Source organism: Equus przewalskii, chromosome 15 (assembly GCF_037783145.1).
Source record: "Equus przewalskii isolate Varuska chromosome 15, EquPr2, whole genome shotgun sequence".
NCBI classification, from domain to species: Eukaryota; Metazoa; Chordata; class Mammalia; order Perissodactyla; family Equidae; genus Equus; species Equus przewalskii.
In genome coordinates, this window is record NC_091845.1 from 38,467,271 (window position 1) to 38,487,020 (window position 19,750).

A 19,750-nucleotide genomic window follows, 5' to 3' on the forward strand; every position below is an offset into this window, starting at 1 on the left:
TTGCAGTTCTTTGGGCACCTTTCCATTTTCCTGATAAGAGGCCAGGCGTAAGGCTCTGTCATCCTCCACTATCCCCCCCACTGACTGCCCCAGGGTCAGATGCCGTCCCATCTCCCATCTCCACTGTCCCAGTGTGAGGGAACTCCCTGTGCTGGGCCTGCCCCAGCTGACCCCAAAGCTGGAAACAATGGGGGTCAGGGCAGTGCTTCCCCACTCCCTCCCACTGGGCTGTGCTCACTTCCTTCCTGCTGGCTGCCTGAGGAAGTGTCCCTGCCCTGTGACAGTCTGGCCTGGCCTTTGTTTCCCCAGGGGCCCCCACCCTTAGAGCTTCTAAGGCCTGTGTGTCCCTTGTGGAGCCAGCACGGTGGTGCAGGGACACCACCCTCCCACACCATCTCCTGGACTCCTTGGTCGTCAGGGACATGTTCCAGGGTATGTCCCCACCTCCCCCAGTCCCCCAATTTAACAAAGCCTGTTAAGAGAGAGGCCCTGGGCATCAGGGAGGTGGCCCAGTAGGGTGAGGGGGTAGGCTCAGGGTGATTTGAGGATGTGCAGGTTTGTCTGCACCTCTGGAGGGGTCGGCTGGGACCCTGCTGCAGCCCTCCCTGGGGCCAGGTGCATTATGGGCACCCCCTTTCCTCACTCATGTTGTAAGGAGACCCCTGCTCTGCAGTGTCGGAGACATCCACCCAGGAACATCCTTCAGTAGGATAGCACCCTGCAGAACCCTTCTAGCCCCTGCGCCACCCCCCACCCTGCACAGTCACACACATTAACACATTGTCCACTCTGTCATACTTGGGACGTTTCCGCTCTTAGTGGAAAAAAATTGACTCAGCTCCTGGAAGTTCCCCCAGCCCCCCTCTAGGGCTGGTTCCCTTCACCACCTGCTTTGGGGGACCATCAGCTGAGCATCCCCCAAGTAGTTTGACTCCCCAAAGCACCACCACCGGAGCCCCTCCACTCACATGCTACTGGGTTTAAAGATGGGCCTCAATCCCAAGGGAAGGTTGGGGAGAAGAGCTTTCAGTATTAAGCTGACGGCATGGAGGAGGCTGGCACCTAAGCTGGGTCCCACAGCCTTCCTGTCACCTGGGGCAGTTTGCCAGGCCAGGGCCTACTCAGGGGAAGGGTGGGGAGGGCAGCCAGCCAGCAGGGCAAGCCAGCTGGAAACAGGGTCAAGGCAGTCCCCTCCCCCCCGTGCCTGTTCCTGGTCCTTTCCTCTTGGAGGGGCAGCAGGAAGTGAGGAGAAAGGGCTGGGGTGGGAGGCGGGAGCGGGTGGGAGGGGATGGGGTTTATCAAGTCGCCGGCAGGCTGCCCAGCGGGCAGCAGCTGGCGCGAGTAGCTTGGCTGGAGAGGCTCACCCCGGGAAGGAGGGAGGCCGGCGACTTACTGGACTGACAGACTCCCACACAGGTGAGCCCAGCACAGAGGACTGGTCTGCACTCCCACAAATGCGCTCCCAGCAGCGCTCCCTCCCTGGCGGTGCAGACAGACCTGGGCCCTTCGGGGAGCTAAACCCCACATGGGGGAGCAGATCTAGGAAGAGGCGAGGAGGTCTTGCTCCTGCCCAGCTCCAAGCCTGCACCCCAGCAGGAGGGGCTTGTGGGGTGAAAGGGCTCAGGATACCGGGTGGAGGTCCGAAGGAGCTGTCTTTTTCCGCTGTCCGGCCAGGAACTTCTGCAAGGTGGCAGCCTCCCAGAGTTGAAAGGTAGCCCTGGGGGCTCCCACAGGCCCCCCAGAGACTGAGCAGGAGGAGACCCGGGAGCCTAGGGATTGGCCTGTCCCTGATCCAGGTATCGGGCAAGGGGGCGCCCTACCCTCAGGCCTCGCTGGGCATACCGGCACCCTGCCCAGCTCGCCACGCTGCGATCCACAGCTCGTGTTGCCAGGACAACCACTCCCTCGCCCCAGCCAGGGGATGGCTGAGTCGGCTGCTCGGTCCCCCCTGCAATCTGGGAGGGGGCGGGGCTTCCCTGCAGTCCAGGGACGGGGGGAAGGGAGCCCTGATCCATAGGGGCCTGGGAATTACTGTCCCGGAAGGCCGGAGATCGGTTCTGGTCACCGTCCCCCTTTCCACACAAAGGGGCCCCAGGACTAAGGGCTACACTCGGGTGCAGAGCCAGATCCGCTGCTGCCCCCAGCCAAGGCCTTGGGGTCCCACAGCACCTCCTTATGGCCAGGCGGGGAAACGCCACCGCCTTTATTCCCTCCCTGACTCCCGTCCTTATGCTGTCCCTTTAAGCGGCTAGTCTCGCCGCGAATCCGGGAGGACTGTACCACCGGCCTCGGGCTGCGGGGGGGAAGAAAATCTCGGGCTGTCTGGTGTTCGCGGCTGGGAGTCCAGAAGGAAGCCCCTTTCGGAGGGGCCTCACGATCTTGGATGGGTGGCCACGTTCCTCGGCGGAGGACCTGGGGACCCTGGAGCCCGAAGCGCGGCACTGGCGGCGCGAAAGTCGGGGAAACCTTCCCGCCGCTGCCGCAAGTCCTGTCCCGAGCCCACCTCCGCGCTGGATTCTTAAGGGGCCCGCGGGCCGGGGGGCGGAGCCAGCAGAGGCGCCGAGCCGGGGCAGTCCCTGGGCGAAAGGCAGGAGCGTGCCGGGCTGGGCCGGGGATGGCGGTGGCCATGGCGCAGGTCCCGGCGGCGCCCCGCGCGAGGTGAGGGCGGGCAGTGCAAGCCTGACGGCTCTCTCTCCGTGGGCTAGGTTCTGAACTCCCGGGGATGCGCCCAGGGAGGCGGCCCAGAGGCCCCACCCCCCACCCGGCCGGGCTCAGGCCCCACGTGTGGGGCGGGGGCGGAGTCCCGCACAAAGGCCCGGCGGAGTGAGCTCTACCCCGGACCCGCCGGGCGGGCGCGCGCATTCCCGGTGGCTGTGGAGGGAGTGAACCGTCTCCTGGCGCCGCCGTGGGAGGTCCGCTGCCCCTTTGTCCCCGCGGGGCCTCCATCAAACTTGGGAGAGTGTCTGCGCTGGCGACAAATTCCTGACAACTTCCCTCTTCTGCCGGGCGGGTGCTACACAGATACCAGCTCCGAGGCTATGTTCCAGATTCCTAGCCGCTGCATGAACTGTGCCTTGCCTTACTTAACCAAATGCTATCATTTCTCTGGACCAAGAGTTCTTCACGGGGTACAGAATGGGCTTCTGGTTCGCGGTTCTCCGAAACCATGTGCTGGGTGGTATACACGCATGTGTGTCTCTGGGCAGCGAGTCCACAGCTCAATTCGTCTGATTCTCAGAGAGGTCGCAGACCTAACAGGTCCTTGCCCAGGCGTAGGCCACCTTCTCCAGGAAGGAGCCTACGCTCCTGGCAGTGAGTTCCCAGGGTGTCTTGCCTGCCCCTCAGTGGCCTGTGGTCTCTCAGACTAGTTACAGCCACGTAATAGGGTCTGAACAGTCCTAGGCATGGTGCCCCACACAGCATGGGCTTTGGGAGTGCGGGTGGGTTTGGGGTGGGCACCTCCAGGATTCTCTAGACTGACTGGTTCTCTCTCACCCTTCCTGCAGTTCCTGAGCTGGTGCCAGGCAGGTGACACCGTCTGCCCGAAGCCCCCAGCATGTGGGCAGGCCCGGGCCCCGCCGTCACACTGGCCCTGGTGGTGGTGGTGGCATGGGCCACAGAGCTGAAGCCCACAGCGCCACCCATCTTCACGGGCCGGCCTTTTGTGGTAGCATGGGATGTGCCCACACAAGACTGTGGCCCACGCCTCAAGGTGCCCCTGGACCCAAAGAAGGACCTGACTGTGTTCGATGTGCAGGCCTCGCCTAATGAGGGTTTTGTGAACCAGAATATCACCATCTTCTACCGTGACCGGCTAGGCCTGTATCCACGCTTTGATTTGGCAGGGAGGTCTGTGCATGGTGGTGTGCCACAGAATGGCAGCCTCTGGGCACACCTGAAGATGCTGCGGGAACATGTGGAGCACTACATTCGTACAGAGGAGCCTGCAGGGCTGGCAGTCATTGACTGGGAGGACTGGCGGCCTGTGTGGGTTCGCAACTGGCAAGACAAGGACGTGTACCGCAGGTCATCACGCCAGTTAGTAGCCAGTTGCCATCCTGACTGGCCATCAGACCGTGTAGTCAAGCAGGCGCAATACGAGTTTGAGTTTGCTGCACGGCAGTTCATGCTGGAGACACTGCGCTTTGTCAAGGAAGTTCGGCCTCGGCACCTCTGGGGCTTCTACCTCTTCCCGGACTGTTATAACCACGATTATGTGCAGAACTGGGAGACCTATACAGGCCGCTGCCCTGATGTTGAGGTCTCCCGAAACGACCAGCTGGCCTGGCTGTGGGCCGAGAGTACGGCCCTCTTCCCCTCTGTCTACCTGCACGAGACACTCGCTTCCTCCACCCATGGCCGCAACTTTGTCAGCTTCCGTGTTCAGGAGGCCCTTCGAGTGGCTCACACCCACCACGCCAACTATGCACTCCCGGTCTATGTCTTCACACGGCCCACCTATAGCCGCAGGCTCACAGGGCTTAGCGAGGTATGTGCTTCTTAGGGCCCCTCAGGGAACCACTGCAGGTTTGGATTCCCAGGGAGCCTCTTGCCCCGTGGTTCACTGGCTGCTTTACATCAGCTCACCTCATTCTCTCTGGAACCTTGTGAAAGGGAGACATCATTATCTCCATTTTGCAAATGAGAAAATTGAGGCCCAGAGATTATGAGAAATTTGCCCAAAGCTTCCCAGCAAATCCAGGGCAGAGTAGGGACTTGGGCCTTCTGACTTTGGAGTCCACCCTGATAGATACATCCTAGGCTCAAGTGGGCCTTTGACTTGGGAAGCAGAGGCCCATAGTGGGGGTAGAAGTGGCTTAAATATTTAACGAGAAAGTCAAACAGCCTCCATCTAGGAGTGAAAAGGGAGGACTGGGCTGAGGGGACAGCAAGGTGCAACAGGTTGGGGCCTGCCCACCCTGTCTGCTCTTCTCACTCTGTGGTCTCAGTCTTCCCCAGTGACCATCCCCTTCCCACACAGATGGATCTCATCTCCACCATTGGGGAGAGTGCAGCCCTGGGTGCAGCCGGTGTTATCCTCTGGGGCGATGCAGGGTACACCACCAGCACGGTAAGTAAGACCCACCCAGCCTACTGGAGCTCAATCTGCAAGCACAGGCCGAGAGTGTAGGCTTTTGGCTCCCGACCTCAAGGTGGGCAAACCTAGTCTGGCCCCCTTATCTGTCTCCCATCCAAGTCATCCCTGATCCCAACAGGGCCCCTCCCCTGCCCCCAGGAAAGGGGACATGCTGTCCTGAACAGCTGTTGAGTTCCACCCTTCCCTGCCTGTCCTGCTGGGCTCCAAGATCTGCCCTCACTCCCTTCTCAGCAGGAACAGGCACAGTGAGGGCTCACGCACGCATGTGCATGTACACATGTGTGCACTGTTAAAAGAAGGTATGGTCACCGCAGTGTGGACAGAGTTTCTATCTGGGCCTGTGGGCTGAGGCAGCTGATCCTCATCCCTGGCCTCTGCCCCCAGGAGACCTGCCAGTACCTCAAGGATTACCTGATGCGGCTGCTGGTCCCCTATGTGGTCAACGTGTCCTGGGCCGCCCAGTATTGCAGCTGGGCCCAATGCCATGGCCACGGGCGCTGTGTGCGCCGCGACCCCAGCGCCAGTACCTTCCTGCACCTCAGTGCCAGCAGCTTCCGCCTAGTGCCTAGCCACACACCTGGTGAGCCCCAGCTACGACCAGAGGGGGAGCTCAGCTGGGCCGACCGCAGCTACCTGCAGACGCACTTTCGCTGCCAGTGCTACTTGGGCTGGGGCGGTGAACAATGCCAGTGGGACCGTAGGCAGGCAGCTGGGGGTGCCAGTGGGGCCTGCACAGGGTCCCACCTCACTAGCCTGCTGGCTCTGGCAGCTCTGGCCCTCACCTGGACTTGGTAAGAGTCTCTCACCCGGCTGCCAAGCAAGCTGACCTCTGCCACAAGGGCTCCGCCAGGCACATAGGATCCTGCAAGGGGTGGACGAACTGGAGTCCGGAGGGGCCAGAGCCCCTGGGATGCTCAGGAGGGCATCCATGCCAGGTCTCATCCCCCTGTTCTAAGGGGGAGGGGCAGTCCCCTGGGAAGCCCCTTCTCTCTCTGCCAGAGAAGAAGAGGGGCACAGCCGGGCCAGGGAGTACCTGATCCTACTCCCCTGCTTCTGGATAGTTTATTATTATTATTTTGGGATCTCTTTTGTAAATTAAATATGAAACAACCACTTCTGTGCTTGGACTGTCTACACCTGGGCCAGGGCATGTGAGAGAGATTCCAGAGTCTTCCATGAGATTTAAAGATTTTATTTTTTATTTTTCCTTCTCCCTGAAGCCCCTCCAGTACATAGGTGTATATTTTAGTTCTGGGTCCTTCTAGTTGTGGCATGTGGGATGCCGCCTCAGCATGGCCCGATGAGCAGTGCCATGTCTGTGCCCAGGATCCAAACTGGAGAAACCCTGGACCACCAAAGTGGAGTGCACAAACTTAACCACTTGGCATGGGGCCAGCCCCTTCCGTGACGTTTAAACTCAGCTCTGTCTCTGTTAGACTCTGTGCTGGAGACTTCTTATCTGTAAAATGCATTTACTGAGACCTGGGGGCCCAGAGATGCCCACTCTGCAGCTGTCCTGCTGGGGCAGGAGCCACTGGGAGTACAAGGACTCACATTCCACCCCAACACCAAAGACCTTGCTCTCTCCATATTGATTAGAAAGCCTTTGGGCCCAACTTTCTGTGAGAGACGGGGCTCATTGTGCTTCTCCTACTTGCCCCTGTCTCCCTAGTTGGGCCAGTGCCAGTCACCTCGCCTTGCCCACCCAGGGAGAACAGCGGAAGTAGATGTTGATCTTCCCTGGCTGGGCAAGTAGCCAGACCACCTCTCCCTCCTGTTCCCAAAGACAAGGGCGTCTCCTCCACTCCTCACTCCCAAGGGTAGTAGACTCCAGCCATACATCCTCTCTCCATCTCGGTCACAGTCCTCCACTGGGTATAGTGGGGTGGGGGGCAAGCAGGAGATTGGGATCTGAATCCTGAGGTCCAGTCCCTGTCCCACTGCAAAGACACAGAATGGGGCAAGAGCCAGGCATCCTCAAAGGTCAGTGCTGTCCTGATCGTGGCAGAACATGGCTTGTCCCGAGCTGCCCCAGGGGAGAGCAGTAAGACCAGCTCTGACCTGCTTCATTCCCCTTGCTTCTGAAGGGAGTCACCCTAGGTGGGTCTCTGCCTTTCCTCTCAGCCATCAAACCCACCCCTGGGGACCCCTTGTCCATGTCAGTGAGGACTCAGCCCCTACTCTCAGGAAACGCTGGCTCTGGAGAGACAGACTCAAGAAACAGCTGAGTTGTGAGGAGGCCAGCTGAGCTGCAAGGACCCAGGGGAGGAAGTGATTTCTACATTGAGTTTTGAAAGGTGAGGGAGAAGCTTGATGCTGTGAACAAATCATGGGCAAGACTAGAGAAGGTCAGAGCACAGTTGGGGTCAGGGAGTTTGAGGCTGGGGTGTAGCTGGGGGTCTGCTGCAGGCAGAGGCAAGAAGGACAGCCCTCAAGTGGCATCACGCCTGACTTTGGTGGCAGAGACTGTTCAGTAAACACGCTGAGCACACACATGTCCCAGTGCTGGGCTGGGTGCTAGGGATGCGTTCATGAAGCACACCAACAAAGACCCCTGTCCTCCTGGGGATGACACTGTTGAGGGAGATGCATACAATTCGAAGAGCGAGTCATGCTAAAGACTGGAAAGTGCTCCCCAGAGCAGCATGTGAGTGAGGGGGTGGTGTGGTTAGGGGAGCAGAGCCTGGAGAAGCAAGCCCTGCCAAATCGCTGTCAACTCAGGTTGCAAAGTGATTCCTCATCCCTTTAGCTAGTGATGGCAGAGAATGGCTGGGTGGTTGCACTGGGAGGGCAACGTCAGTTCATGTGGTGGAGGAGGAGGCCGGGGTGGACCAGTTCCTTGGTGCTCTGGCCATAGTGGGGAGAGGCCTGCTAGAGAGAAGATTCAGGTGTTGGTCAGTAAGTCCGTGAGATGATGGAGCCAACAGAGGGAGCACAAAGAAGGAGGAGCTATGACCTTTCTCTACCACACTTGTGACTTTCCCTACCCAGCTGTGAGCCCACACACATCTGTGACCTCCCCACACAGATGTGACCCACGCACACCTGTGAGCTACCTCACCCACATCTATAACCTCCCAACACACAGGTGATCTAGGTACACCTGTGACCTCACCCACACAGCTGTGACCTTTTCTACTACCTGTGACCCTTACATTCCTGTAACCCACTATGTGCAAAGCTGCAATCACCCAATGTGTGACTTTACACAGCTGTTAGCTTCTCTGAACAGCTGTGACCTCCTGTACACAGCTGTGACCTGTACCCACCCAGCAGTGACACCTCCATACAAACCTGTGACCACCTCACGTCAGTTGCCCCAGGAAGACCTGGAAGACAGCCCTGGGGAAGGTGCAACTTGGGGACAGTCAGAGCTGTCATGTGGGTGGATGGGTGATTGGGGGTAATGGGGAATGAGGTGGCTCAGGTGCCTGAGGTATATACAACCAGAGAGAGCAGGGCTGGACCATGGGGCTGGACTGACTCCAGACACATAACACTACTTGGACCAATCCGACTAGACCAGCCCAGCAGGAACAGGCCTATGGGCACGGCCCTGAAGTGGTAACAGCAGCTTATTCCCACTGTTCCATCATTAGAGTTTCTCCCTTAGACTGAGGTCAGCTGGAGAAGGCTGGCCTGCTGGTTGGCTGGATTATGCCAGTTGCAGAACTAGGTTTCTGGGGGCACCAGGAGGCAGCATGGAGCCTCAGGCAGAGGGGGTCAGGAGCTGCCTTACTGTTGTCCTGTCCCCTCAGCCCTTGCAAGTTGTGCCAGGCTCGCTGAGCCTAATGGTCATCATCTGGGACCCTACTTCCTGAACAGGATCAGCAGCTACCACCTCTGTGGCTAGATTCTGTTCTCAGGCCGTGGCTGATGTACCCACAGCCCCCAGGCTCTCCTGTCCTTTAGCCCTGCCGGCTCCTCCATCCTAGCCCACTTGGGGAACCAAGCCCAGATGGTAACCATCTGTGTCACCATTCCACTGACCGCCATGTCCGTGGGGGTCACTGACTCAGGCTCAGATTGGGCTGTAAATCCAGGCAGTACTTTCACCTGGGCCAGGAATGTGTTTCCTTCACCCCACCCCGGTAGGCAAGCCTGGGCCTGAGCACCTAGCAGGTCTCAATAACCAGCTTCTGAATCAGAAACAAGTGAAACCACAAAGGAATGAGCAAGCATGTGGTCACTAGACACCCGTGCTTCTACCCGTGGTCACACAAACATGGTCTCATGGTCATGAGACAACAGGGTCTCTCACACACACCCAGTCCCAGGAACTGGGGGTCCCACACTTGCACATACACACTACTGGAGTTTGTGCAGAGGCCCAGATGGTAAGTAACTGGGGCTTCACAAAGATACAATCACTGACCTGGCACCTATACAAAAGGTCATAACACAGCCCTGACTTCAAGAACACAGTACCTTTCAGACACAATCCTTGAAACCCGGGTGACTTATCCAATAGGCACAGGGCCTAGGGCCACAGTACTTCTAAGGGCCCACAAACATGTTTTAATTTTATTTTTAATCAGAAAAAACTAATATTAGTAATAAATATATAATAATGAATTCAGTCTGGATTATTCTGTCTTTATACCAACATATTTGTAAAATACATTTTAAAATATTTTTTTAAAGAAGGAGCCCACAAATGTCATAATGCAGCCATTCGAGGAGACAGTCCCGAGACACCAGACTCCAATACCACAGGCAGGCCTGCCCAGCTGTGTCTGCCACCCAGACTGCCGCCCCACACCCCACCCCAAATAAAGCACGGAGCCCTGCCCTAGTGCTGACGGGGTAGGAGAGGCCACTTCCGGCCCAGCCCCACCCCTTGCCAAGGGCACTTTGCTAGCGGTGCAGAGGTGGCTCTGCTGCCTGGCCCTGCCCTCTAGCCCACGGCCCGCCCCTCAGCCCGCCCCTAGACTGGGTGGGGTGACCCACTACAAAAGCTCAGAGTTTCCAGCAGCAGCTTTTTCCTCCAAGAGCATGGTGCAGCTGGAGCCAGAGTTGAGGAACAGAATCTTGCTGAGCCCTGCCTAGGCCCTCACCACGGGGTCAGGAAGTCTGGAGGATGAGGCCCTTCAGCCCTGAGGTCAGCAGGGACAAGTGGGCTGACTGGTAGGTGTACAGAAGGGCTGTGCTGACCTGTCCTTGGTCACTGAGCATCCTCCCTCCACTGGCTGGCCAGGATTCTTGGGGGAAGAGACAGGAAAGGCCCCTTGGTCAGTCTGGGGGCTGAGGGCCCGGCTTTCAGCTGTTCTGCTCAAAACAGGTGTCATGGCTTCTGGGGCCTTTGAGGAAGCGGGGTGGGTGAGCTTAGGCCAAGGCAAGGCCTGCTGGAGACAGAGGGCAGAGGCCTGGCCAGAGAGGCAACTCGGTTGTGTCCTCCAGTGGCAGTATTCCCCTCCATGCCTCTCCTTTGCCCTCTGACCTCCCTGAGCCATGCAGGCCAATCTTTACCTGAAGCCAGAACAGTGGTGGGTTAACGAGTGGGAGTCAGAGAGTTCCAGGCCTGCTCTCAGCTCTGCCTCCTCTGGCCAGGTTTCCCTAGACCTGCCCTGTGCCATGGCAGCCCACCTGCTTCCCATCTGCGCCCTCTTCCTGATCTTGCTCAGCATGGCCCAAGGCTCCAGAGGCCCTGTGGTACCCAACCAGCCCTTCACCACCATCTGGAACGCAGACACCGAGTACTGCCTGAAGAGGCACGGCGTGGATGTGGATGTCAGTGTCTTTGATGTGGTGGCCAACCCGGGGCAGACCTTTCGCGGCCCTAACATGACCATTTTCTACAGCTCCCAGCTGGGCACCTACCCCTACTACACGTCTACTGGGGAGCCAGTGTTTGGTGGCCTGCCCCAGAATGCCAGCCTGGTTGCCCACCTGGCCCGCACATCCCAGGACATCCAGGATGCCATGCCTACATCTGACTTTTCAGGGCTGGCAGTCATTGACTGGGAGGCATGGCGCCCACGCTGGGCCTTCAACTGGGACACCAAAGACATTTACCGGCAGCGCTCACGGGCACTAGTACAGGGGCAGCACCCTGACTGGCCGGCTCCTTGGGTGGAAGCAGCAGCTCAGGACCAATTCCAAAAGGCTGCTCAGGACTGGATGGCATATACTCTCAAGCTGGGATGGACACTGCGGCCTCATGGCCTCTGGGGCTTCTATGGCTTCCCTGACTGCTACAACTATGACTTTCTAAGCCCCAACTACACAGGCCAGTGCTCGCCAGACATCCGTGCCCAGAACGACCAGCTGGGGTGGCTGTGGGGCCTGAGCCATGCCCTCTACCCCAGCATTTACATGCCTGCAGTGCTGGAGGGCACAGGGAAGGCACTGATGTATGTGCGGCACCGTGTGGGTGAGGCATTCCGTGTGGCTGTGGGTGCTGGGGACCCCAATCTGCCCGTTCTGCCCTACGCCCAGATCTTCTACGACACAACAAACCGCTTTCTGCCCCTGGTGAGTCTCCTTGACCTTGTAACCTACCTTGTCAGGCAATAGGTCCTAAGCAACAGAGGCCACACAGCACTTTCATCCATTCATTCTCCCGCTCTTTGAGCACCTACTGTGTGCCAAGCTCTGCGCTAGGCACAGATGATCCAGCATTCATCAGAAAGATGTAGTCCCTGCCTGCATGGCACTCACAGGCTAAGGTGGGGACAGGCTTGCCTTTGGCCACCAGGGCCAGAGCAGCCCCAGGTGGGGGTTATGAATTATTGGTCCCATCTAATGATGGTACAAGAATCTGCTGTGGGGAGGGAGGGCGGCCCTATGAGCCAGAATGATGCTGTCCCTTTCCCCAGGATGAGCTGGAGCACAGCCTGGGGGAGAGTGCGGCCCAGGGAGCAGCAGGAGTGGTGCTCTGGGTGAGCTGGGAGAACACAAGAACCAAGGTGAGCTCAGGCCCAGGGTGGGGACAGGGGCAGGGGTGGTGCTGCCAGGCTGACTGGGGAGACCCTGGGCGGCCCTTTCTACCTCTGCAGTCCTGACTGGCCAGCGGGTGAGTGCCTCAATGCCCCAGGTGGGCCCATGTATGGCCGTGGTGTCCCTGACACTCCCCCTCCCACCCAGGAATCATGCCAGGCCATCAAGAAGTATGTGGACACCATGCTCGGGCCCTTCATCCTGAATGTGACCAGTGGGGCTCGTCTGTGCAGTCAAGCCCTGTGCTCAGGCCATGGCCGCTGTGTCCGACGCCCCAGCCACCCTGAAGCCCTCCTCATCCTCAACCCTGCCAGTTTCTCCATCAAGCTCACGCCTGGTGGTGGGCCCCTCACCCTACAAGGTGCCCTCTCTCTTGAGGATCAGGCCCAGATGGCTGTGGAGTTCAAATGCCGCTGCTACCCTGGCTGGAGGGGAGCATGGTGTAAGCAGCAGGCCATGTGGTGATTGGCCACACACCAGATGCACACCCTGAGCACCTAATGCACTCTGGGCTTAGCCACAGCTTTCTAAGTGCAGCACAGTCACACAGGTCATGGTCAATCAGTACACTCAGCCGCCATCATGAGCATATGCCTATGCATGCACACATGCTTACAGACTGGGATAACTGCATATAGAGTTAGAGCCTCCGGCACCCACCCAGCAGGCTCATAAACATTTCCTCTAGAGACACTGAGCCAGTCTTTATCTTTTTCTTTTATTATTTTTGTGTGTGTGAGGAAGATTGGCCCTGAGCTAACATCTGTTGCCAATCTTCCTCTTTTTGCTTGAGGAAGATTGTCGCTGAGCTAACATCTGTACCAGTCTTCCTCTATTTTATGTGGGACGTCACTTCAGTGTGGCTTAACTAGCGGTGCTAGGTCGGTGCATGGTCAGAACCTGCGAACCCCCGGCCTCCAAAGTGGAACGCAGGAACTTAACCACTACGCCACTGGGCCGGCCCCTGAGCCAGTCTTTAAACTGCAGCAATCACAAGAACTGACATTCACTGAGCACCTATTCTTCGCCAAGTCCTGTGCTAAGCATTTTAAGTAGGCTAACTCATTCAATCCTAACACCACGCTATGAGGAAATGGAGGCACACACGAGGAGGCTAAGCCGTTTGCCCAAGGTTGCACAGCCAGAAAATGGAGAAGCTGAGATTCGAACCCAGGCTGTCTGACTATAGAGGTAGAGCCCTTTGGCTCCTACTCTGTGTTGATGGTAACCAGCCATGCACACACCTGAATTCGTTCAGAGGCAACAGCCACACAAATAAAGCAGACTTGATTCTCACTTCAACAGCTATTTATTGAGCGCCTAAAACGTGCAGGCGCCAGGATCCAGAGGGCACAGGAAAGGTTCCTCTCTCACTCAGATCTGATGTCTGTCCGAGGGTGGCTGTTTCCCAGGATGGGACCCAAACTCCACGCTGGACTGGGGCAGGAGGCCGGGGGAGCCGAGACTGAGCCGAGCGGGCGAGACCGGGGCGGGGCACTGTGAGGCGGAAGCGGAGCCAGCTTGAGGAGGGGCCTGCGCCCCGCCAGGTGGCTGTGGCACGGTGGGCCCTGGCAGGGCCTCGGCGGAGCCAAATCGAGGGGACCTAAGCGGTGACGCACGGAGCCAAAGGAGCAGCCCGTATGGGCGGGGCAGGTGGAGGCGGAGTCAACGGGAGACGGAGCCTGCGACAGGTCGGGGCTGTGACGCTCAGGGTGCAGGGGCAGGAGGGGCAGAGGCGGAACCAGAGCAGAGACCGAGTCTGCGTCCAGTCGGTGTTATGACGCATTGAGCGGGGGCGGGGACTGCGGACCAGGGGGTGAGTGGCGAGACGCGACGGCTGCAGTGCGTCCGCCGCACCGCTAGGGGACAGCGCGGGCGGTCCGAGGAGTCCGAGCCAGAGACAGCGAGATACCCATCCGTGCGGAGTGAGGACACGGAGCAACCCGGAGCCCGGCTTCAACATGTCAGTACCGCCTCCTCCCTACGCGTGGCTTGTTCGTCCTCGGTGTCCCCCCTGCTCCCCGTCCGCTCCGTGCGTGCAGTCCTCAAGTGGCTGTGCAGCCCCGCACGCCCGCCCTGCGTCTTTCGTTCCCTCTCAGAGCTTGCTGAACCACACTCACCCAGAGTCAAGCTCTCGAAGCCCCTACCGCCCAAAACTCCACGGTTTGTCACCTACTAGGAGGGAGGGGGAAACCGAGGCACCAGAGAGACTGCTGCCCCTCTCCGAGGACCCAGGAGCCCCGCCCAGAGTGGGTGGAGTCGGCACTGACAGGGTTAAGCACGCAGGGACGTCTGGGGCTCCAGGCCCGGGGGCGGATCCTGGGGCTTCCTCCCTCCCGGTCCGGGGTTGTGGGCGCGGTTGCTGCGGCGGTGGCTGATGCAGGTGAGGGGCTTATAGCCCTCTGAGTGGGATGTGGTGTGCGGGGAGGAGGCTGCCTGTTAGTAACCAGTGTGTAATTGGCGTCAAGCTTCGGGGGCCTTCCTGAGGAGGTGGGGAAGGGGAGCCAGAAGTCCCCTCTGGAGCAGGTGAGTAGAAGGTGGGGCCCAGTAGGCCCCCCACCATCAGAAATCCCCCAGCATAGACCCTCCTGCCAGCAGGGCCTGGGGCAGGATGGGCAAACAATGGGATTTGGACGCAGCTGCTCTGGGTTCTCAACCTGATGGCCGTTGGACACCCCTGTAGACATAGGAAGGAAGCTGTGGTCCTTATCTAGAGTGGCTGCAAAACTCAGGCCAGTGGGGAACCAGGCCCACAGGAGCCACGTTGTTGTGTAGCTGAGCTAGGCCCCTTGCTGGAGCTGCTGGGGCTGCATCTGAGGGGACAGTTGGGTCCATGCCCAGTCAAAGTGTCAACTGAGCAAAGTTGAGGAGGAGTTCTGTGCCCCAGGCGGAGAAGGCAGTCCAGGGAGGGGAAAACAGCCTGATGGGTGGGTGAGTGTCACCCTACGATCAGTTAGGTGGCAGGTATGGCCCAGGTGGTCATAAAGGCTGGAGCCTGGAATGTAGGGAGAAGGGAGGGACAGGGAAACTCCTAGGGGCAGCTGTCTTTGCTCTTAAGAGAGCCTTGGGTGGGTTCAAGTTCTGATGACCAGCCAGCCACGGTGGTATGGTGCTGGATCAACTGTCCTGACAAAGTTGTAGCTAGAGCAGGCTAGGACCAGGGCTCTCGGGTTTTGCCCAAGCCTATAGCCCTCAGCCTCTGTCCGATGTGGGGCAGGACACCCTGGACCCATTCCCTCTGCTCTTTACCTGAGTCAGCTCCCCCAGGTTTAGAAGATGGGTCTCCTCCAGGTCACCTGTGCCATCAGGTGAGTATGGGGACAAGGTGCAGCCCACCAGTTCCAGGATGCATGGCCCCCCCAGTATTGTGTCAGCCCCTCCCTGCCCCAACCCTATCCTTCCTCCTGGCACAGCCCAGCATGGCTGTTGTCCACAGGAGGCGCACCCTTGTGGTCTGAGGAGATACCACTACCTGGAGACTGTGGTCTAAACCCCCAACCTGGCACTGACTACCTGCAGCCCAGCAGGAGATGACCTTGACTCCCAGCCTGACTCAGCTGAGCCTGGATCCTACATGTAGGCAAGAGCTGATTCTGAGCCCTGGCGCAGCCGAGCTGACCCCTACCCTAGACCCTACACACCGGATGGAGCTGATCCTGAGTACCAGCCCAGCTGAGCTGACTCTGGATCCTGCATGCCAGCCAGAGTTGACCCTGAAATCCAACCTGGCCAAGCTGACCCTGGATCCTGCACACCAGCCAGAGCTGACCCTAAGCCCCAGGCTAGCTGAGCTGACCCCAGGTTCCACATGCCATCCAGAGATGATCCTCAGTCCTGGCTCAACTGAGCTGACCCTGGAGCCTGTGCACTGCCGACCTGAGCTCCTGGATGCCTGTGCGGACCTCATCAATGAGCAGTGGCCCCGCAGCCGTGCCTCCCGTCTGCACTCCTTGGGCCAGTCCTCAGATGCTTTCCCCCTCTGCCTCATGCTGCTGAGCCCCAACCCCATGCCCGAGGCAGCCCCCATTGTGGTGGGCCATGCCCGCCTGTCACGGGTGCTAGACCGGCCCCAGAGCCTCCTAGTGGAGACAGTGGTGGTGGCCCGGGCCCTGCGGGGCCGTGGCTTTGGCCGCCGCCTCATGGAGGGCCTGGAGGTCTTTGCTCAGGCCCGGGGCTTCCGCCGGCTACACCTCACCACCCATGACCAGCTGCATTTCTATGCCCACCTGGGCTACCAGCTGGGTGAACCTGTGCAGGGCCTGGTCTTTACCAGCCGACGGCTGCCTGCCAACCTGCTCAGTGTCTTCCCCAGAGCCCCCTCCCCCCGGCCACACCGCAAGGCCCCTAGCCTGACTGCCCAAGATGCCCCAAGAGCCCCCAAGGGACCATCATTACCACCACCTCCTCCCCTGCCTGAGTGCTTGACCACCTCACCCCCACCTCCAGCAGGGCCCCCTCCACAAAGTCTGCTGGAGACACAATACCAAGACCTGAGAGGATGCCCCATATTCTGGATGGAGAAAGACATCTGAGGGCTACCCAGGGCAAGGCACTGTCCTTCTGGATCAATTGACTGCCCAGGACAGTACTAGCCTCAGCCCACTGGCCGTACCTCAGCCCCTGGCCCCTGGGGGCAGCTTTAGCTTGGGTGTGTTTCCTGAGTGCCAGTGGGACCAGGAGATGGTTCCATGGCTCTGGCTCTGAGCTGTCAGTGTGGCTGAATAAAGGCTTCTGTCGGGTGTGGCTGTGACAGTTTATTTGTTAACCCCCACCCTCGCCTCTCAGCCTCATCGTAGGTCCCCTATCCCTGCAGGAGCCCCCAAATCTACTTTGGCCCTGGGACCATGGGTAGAGGGACACCTGCCCTCTGCCCCTTCTACTCTGCTAGACCCAGCGGACAGGGTGTCTGTTCCCTTCCACATTTACTCATTCATCACTACTCACTGACCGCCTACTGTGTGTCAGGCCCTGAAGTAGACAAGACAATGGGGAACTAGACAGACAGATAGGGTCTCAACCCAAGGGGACAAATAGACAGGGATACAGCACAGGATCAACTCTGGGACAGTGGGAGCCCAAGTACCCTCACTCTGTCTGGAAATCCAGGAGACCTCCTCGGGGAGGTGAGGTCACAGCAGACATCTGAGTGTTGAGTAGGAATTAGGCCAGGTAAGGTGGGGGCTGAGTGTTCCTGGGACAGGAAACAAGATGGGCAGAGGAAAGAAGGGAACTTGTAAGACCTGTGGTTGGGGGAGGTGTCAGGACACAGTGGTGCCATGACAGAAATGGACAACATGGGAGGGGAGCTGCCCAGGCCAGCTTGAGGTGTAGCTGCTCTGAGAGGCCTCTGGGAGCCCTTGGAGACCAGGCTTTCCCCATCCCCGATCCTTGTGGGGACGAGCTAGGGGAGTTTTCCCAGCTTTCCCTGCTATATGGAAGGTGTGGCCATGGCCAGAGACTCTAAGCTCACACTACCTCTCTCCTGCAGGTTTCTGTCCCTGGGGCATGACCATGCAGCTAAGCTCAGCCCTGGTGCTAGGGGTAGTTCTGTGTCTGGGATGTGGCCAGCCCCTGCTGCAGGCCCCTGAATGCCCCTTCTCAGTACTGTGGAACGTACCCTCAGCACACTGTAAGGCCCGCTTTGGCGTGCACCTTCCACTAGAGGCCCTGGGCATCACCGCCAACTGTGGCCAGCGTTTCCATGGCCAGAAGATCACCATCTTCTACAAGAACCAGCTTGGCCTCTATCCCTACCTTGGGCCCAGGGGCACAGCTCACAATGGGGGCATCCCCCAGGCTGTGCCCCTTGACTGCCATCTGGCACGGGCTGCCTACCAGATCCACCACAGCCTGAGACCTGGCTTCACTGGCCTGGCAGTGCTGGACTGGGAGGAATGGAGTCCACTCTGGGCTGGGAACTGGGGCCGCCGCCGAGCCTATCAGACAGCCTCTTGGGCTTGGGCACAGCGGGTATTCCCCTACCTGGACCCCCAGGAGCAACTCCACAAGGCCCAAACTGGCTTTGAACAGGCAGCCCGTGCACTGATGGAGGACACGCTGCGGCTCGGTCAGGCACTGCAGCCCTATGGGCTCTGGGGCTTCTATCGCTTCCCAGCTTGTGGCAATGGCTGGCGTGGTATGGCTTCCAATTACACAGGCCACTGCCATGCAGCCACCCTTGCCCGCAACACCCAACTGCATTGGCTCTGGGCTGCCTCCAGCGCCCTCTTCCCCAGCATCTACCTCCCACCCAGGCTGCCACCTGCTCACCACCAGGCATTTGTCCGATACCGCCTAGAGGAAGCCTTCCGTGTGGCTCTCACTGGGCACATACATCCCCTGCCTGTCTTGGCCTATGCCCGCCTCACACACCGGAGCTCTGGGAGGTTCTTGTCCCAGGTGAGTGAAAGTGATGTCTAGGGGTCTGAGTGGGGAGGCATGGCCCTATCCTGGGAAGATCTGCGAAGACCTTGCCCAGGAGAATTTGAGGGGGAGGCCCTGATTTAGTTATGAGAGGGGAGGTCTTGTCCTGGAGCATCTGACCAGGAGGTATGGCTCTGCCCTGGAAGATCTTGAGAGGGAAGGCAAGGCCCAGCCTTTGGAGCCCTAGTCTGAGGGGAGGCAGTCTCCAAGCAGAGGGCCTGAGAAGCCTCTCTAAGACTCAATGCCAAGGGGCCTACTCTAGAGGTGGAATCAGATCATGGCAATGAGCCAGGAAAGTTTCTTGAAGGTGGAGATAGGCCCAAATGGATCTGGCCAGCCCAGTTCTGGCTTAGCAGCTCTCTGCCTCCAGGATGACCTCGTGCAGACCATTGGTGTGAGTGCGGCACTGGGGGCAGCCGGCGTGGTGCTCTGGGGGGATCTGAGCTTCTCCAGCTCTGAGGTAATCATTGACCCTGCAGCCTGCCATGCAGCCCACGCTGGGGTCTCAGGGTTGGGGAGAGACCATGTCAGGGCCATGGAGCAGGGGAATTGATACATCTCTTCCCTCTCCTCAGGAGGAGTGCTGGCGTCTTCATGACTACCTGGTGGGCACCCTGGGCCCCTATGTGATCAATGTGACCAGGGCAGCCACGGCCTGCAGTCAGCAGCGGTGCCATGGCCATGGGCGCTGCGCCCGGCGAGACCCAGGACAGATGGAAGCCTTTCTGCACCTGCAGCCAGATGGCAGCCCTGGAGCTTGGGAGTTCTTCAGCTGCCGCTGTTACCAGGGCTGGGCTGGCCCTACTTGCCAGGATCCCAGGCCTGAAGAAGCAACATAAAGCCAGGAGTCATCTGCCCCTGACCTTCTTGTCCCTGTCCCACTCTTGTTCTATTTAGCTTACAGTCATTCTTCCAATACACACACCCCACTTCCCATGGGATCCCTGCGGATTGGAAGGGGCCAGAAAAATAACATACCATTTTAAAACCAGAAGCCCCCTGAGATCACCTGATCCCTCCTGACAAGGAAGCAGCCTTAGGGAGAGTCAGGGTTCCAGATGGTTAGCATTGCTAGCCCAGGACTCTGTTCCTACATCTCACTGGGTCCATGGAGAGGTTACAGGAGACCTGTCCAGGGGCAGGTGGGCCCCAAGAAGATCTTGGATGAAGTCTGTTAAGTGCTAAGTTGTCTGTACTCTGCTTTCATCATAAAGTCTTTTTCTTTCACTGCCTCTGGTTTGGCTGTTCCTCCTGTTCTACCAAGCCCCATGCTCTTCCTGTCGCTAGTGT

At 58.9% G+C, this 19,750-nt stretch overlaps 3 protein-coding genes across 17 annotated transcripts; all 3 read left to right on the top strand.

Annotated features, from left to right (window-relative positions):
* The first annotated feature begins 1,147 nt into the window (after positions 1-1,147).
* On the top strand, positions 1,148-13,333 carry HYAL2 (hyaluronidase 2). Of its 8 annotated transcripts, none has more exons than XM_008529826.2 (6): positions 1,281-1,416; positions 3,507-4,489; positions 4,982-5,071; positions 10,649-11,572; positions 11,917-12,006; positions 12,185-13,333. In XM_008529826.2, the coding sequence occupies exons 2-6, from the start codon at positions 3,557-3,559 to the stop codon at positions 12,500-12,502; spliced, it is 2,355 nt and encodes a 784-aa protein (XP_008528048.1). In that variant the 5' UTR covers positions 1,281-1,416; positions 3,507-3,556; the 3' UTR covers positions 12,503-13,333. The 8 variants fall into 8 exon arrangements, with proteins under 8 accessions (XP_070431043.1, XP_008528048.1, XP_008528050.1 ...); XM_008529825.2 differs by lacking the exon at positions 1,281-1,416 and adding an exon at positions 2,291-2,658; XM_008529827.2 differs by lacking the exon at positions 1,281-1,416 and adding an exon at positions 2,598-3,128.
* Positions 11,918-16,778, top strand: NAA80 (N-alpha-acetyltransferase 80, NatH catalytic subunit). 4 transcript variants are annotated; one of them, XM_070574955.1, is made up of 3 exons: positions 13,868-14,000; positions 14,506-14,563; positions 15,474-16,778. In XM_070574955.1, exon 3 carries the CDS (start codon positions 15,568-15,570, stop codon positions 16,567-16,569), a length of 1,002 nt encoding a protein of 333 aa, XP_070431056.1. In that variant the 5' UTR covers positions 13,868-14,000; positions 14,506-14,563; positions 15,474-15,567; the 3' UTR covers positions 16,570-16,778. The 4 variants fall into 4 exon arrangements, with proteins under 4 accessions (XP_070431058.1, XP_070431055.1, XP_070431056.1 ...); XM_070574957.1 differs by lacking the exons at positions 13,868-14,000; positions 14,506-14,563 and adding an exon at positions 11,918-12,006; XM_070574954.1 differs by lacking the exon at positions 14,506-14,563 and having other exon boundaries at positions 13,861-14,000.
* HYAL3 (hyaluronidase 3) lies at positions 13,556-19,692 on the top strand. Of its 5 annotated transcripts, none has more exons than XM_070574948.1 (5): positions 13,941-14,000; positions 14,506-14,563; positions 17,526-18,436; positions 18,831-18,920; positions 19,036-19,692. In XM_070574948.1, exons 3-5 carry the CDS (start codon positions 17,543-17,545, stop codon positions 19,297-19,299), a joined length of 1,248 nt encoding a protein of 415 aa, XP_070431049.1. In that variant the 5' UTR covers positions 13,941-14,000; positions 14,506-14,563; positions 17,526-17,542; the 3' UTR covers positions 19,300-19,692. The 5 variants fall into 5 exon arrangements, with proteins under 5 accessions (XP_008528046.1, XP_008528042.2, XP_070431049.1 ...); XM_070574949.1 differs by lacking the exon at positions 13,941-14,000 and adding an exon at positions 14,392-14,420; XM_008529824.2 differs by lacking the exon at positions 14,506-14,563 and having other exon boundaries at positions 13,556-14,000; positions 18,292-18,436.
* Positions 19,693-19,750: the final 58 nt, after the last annotated feature.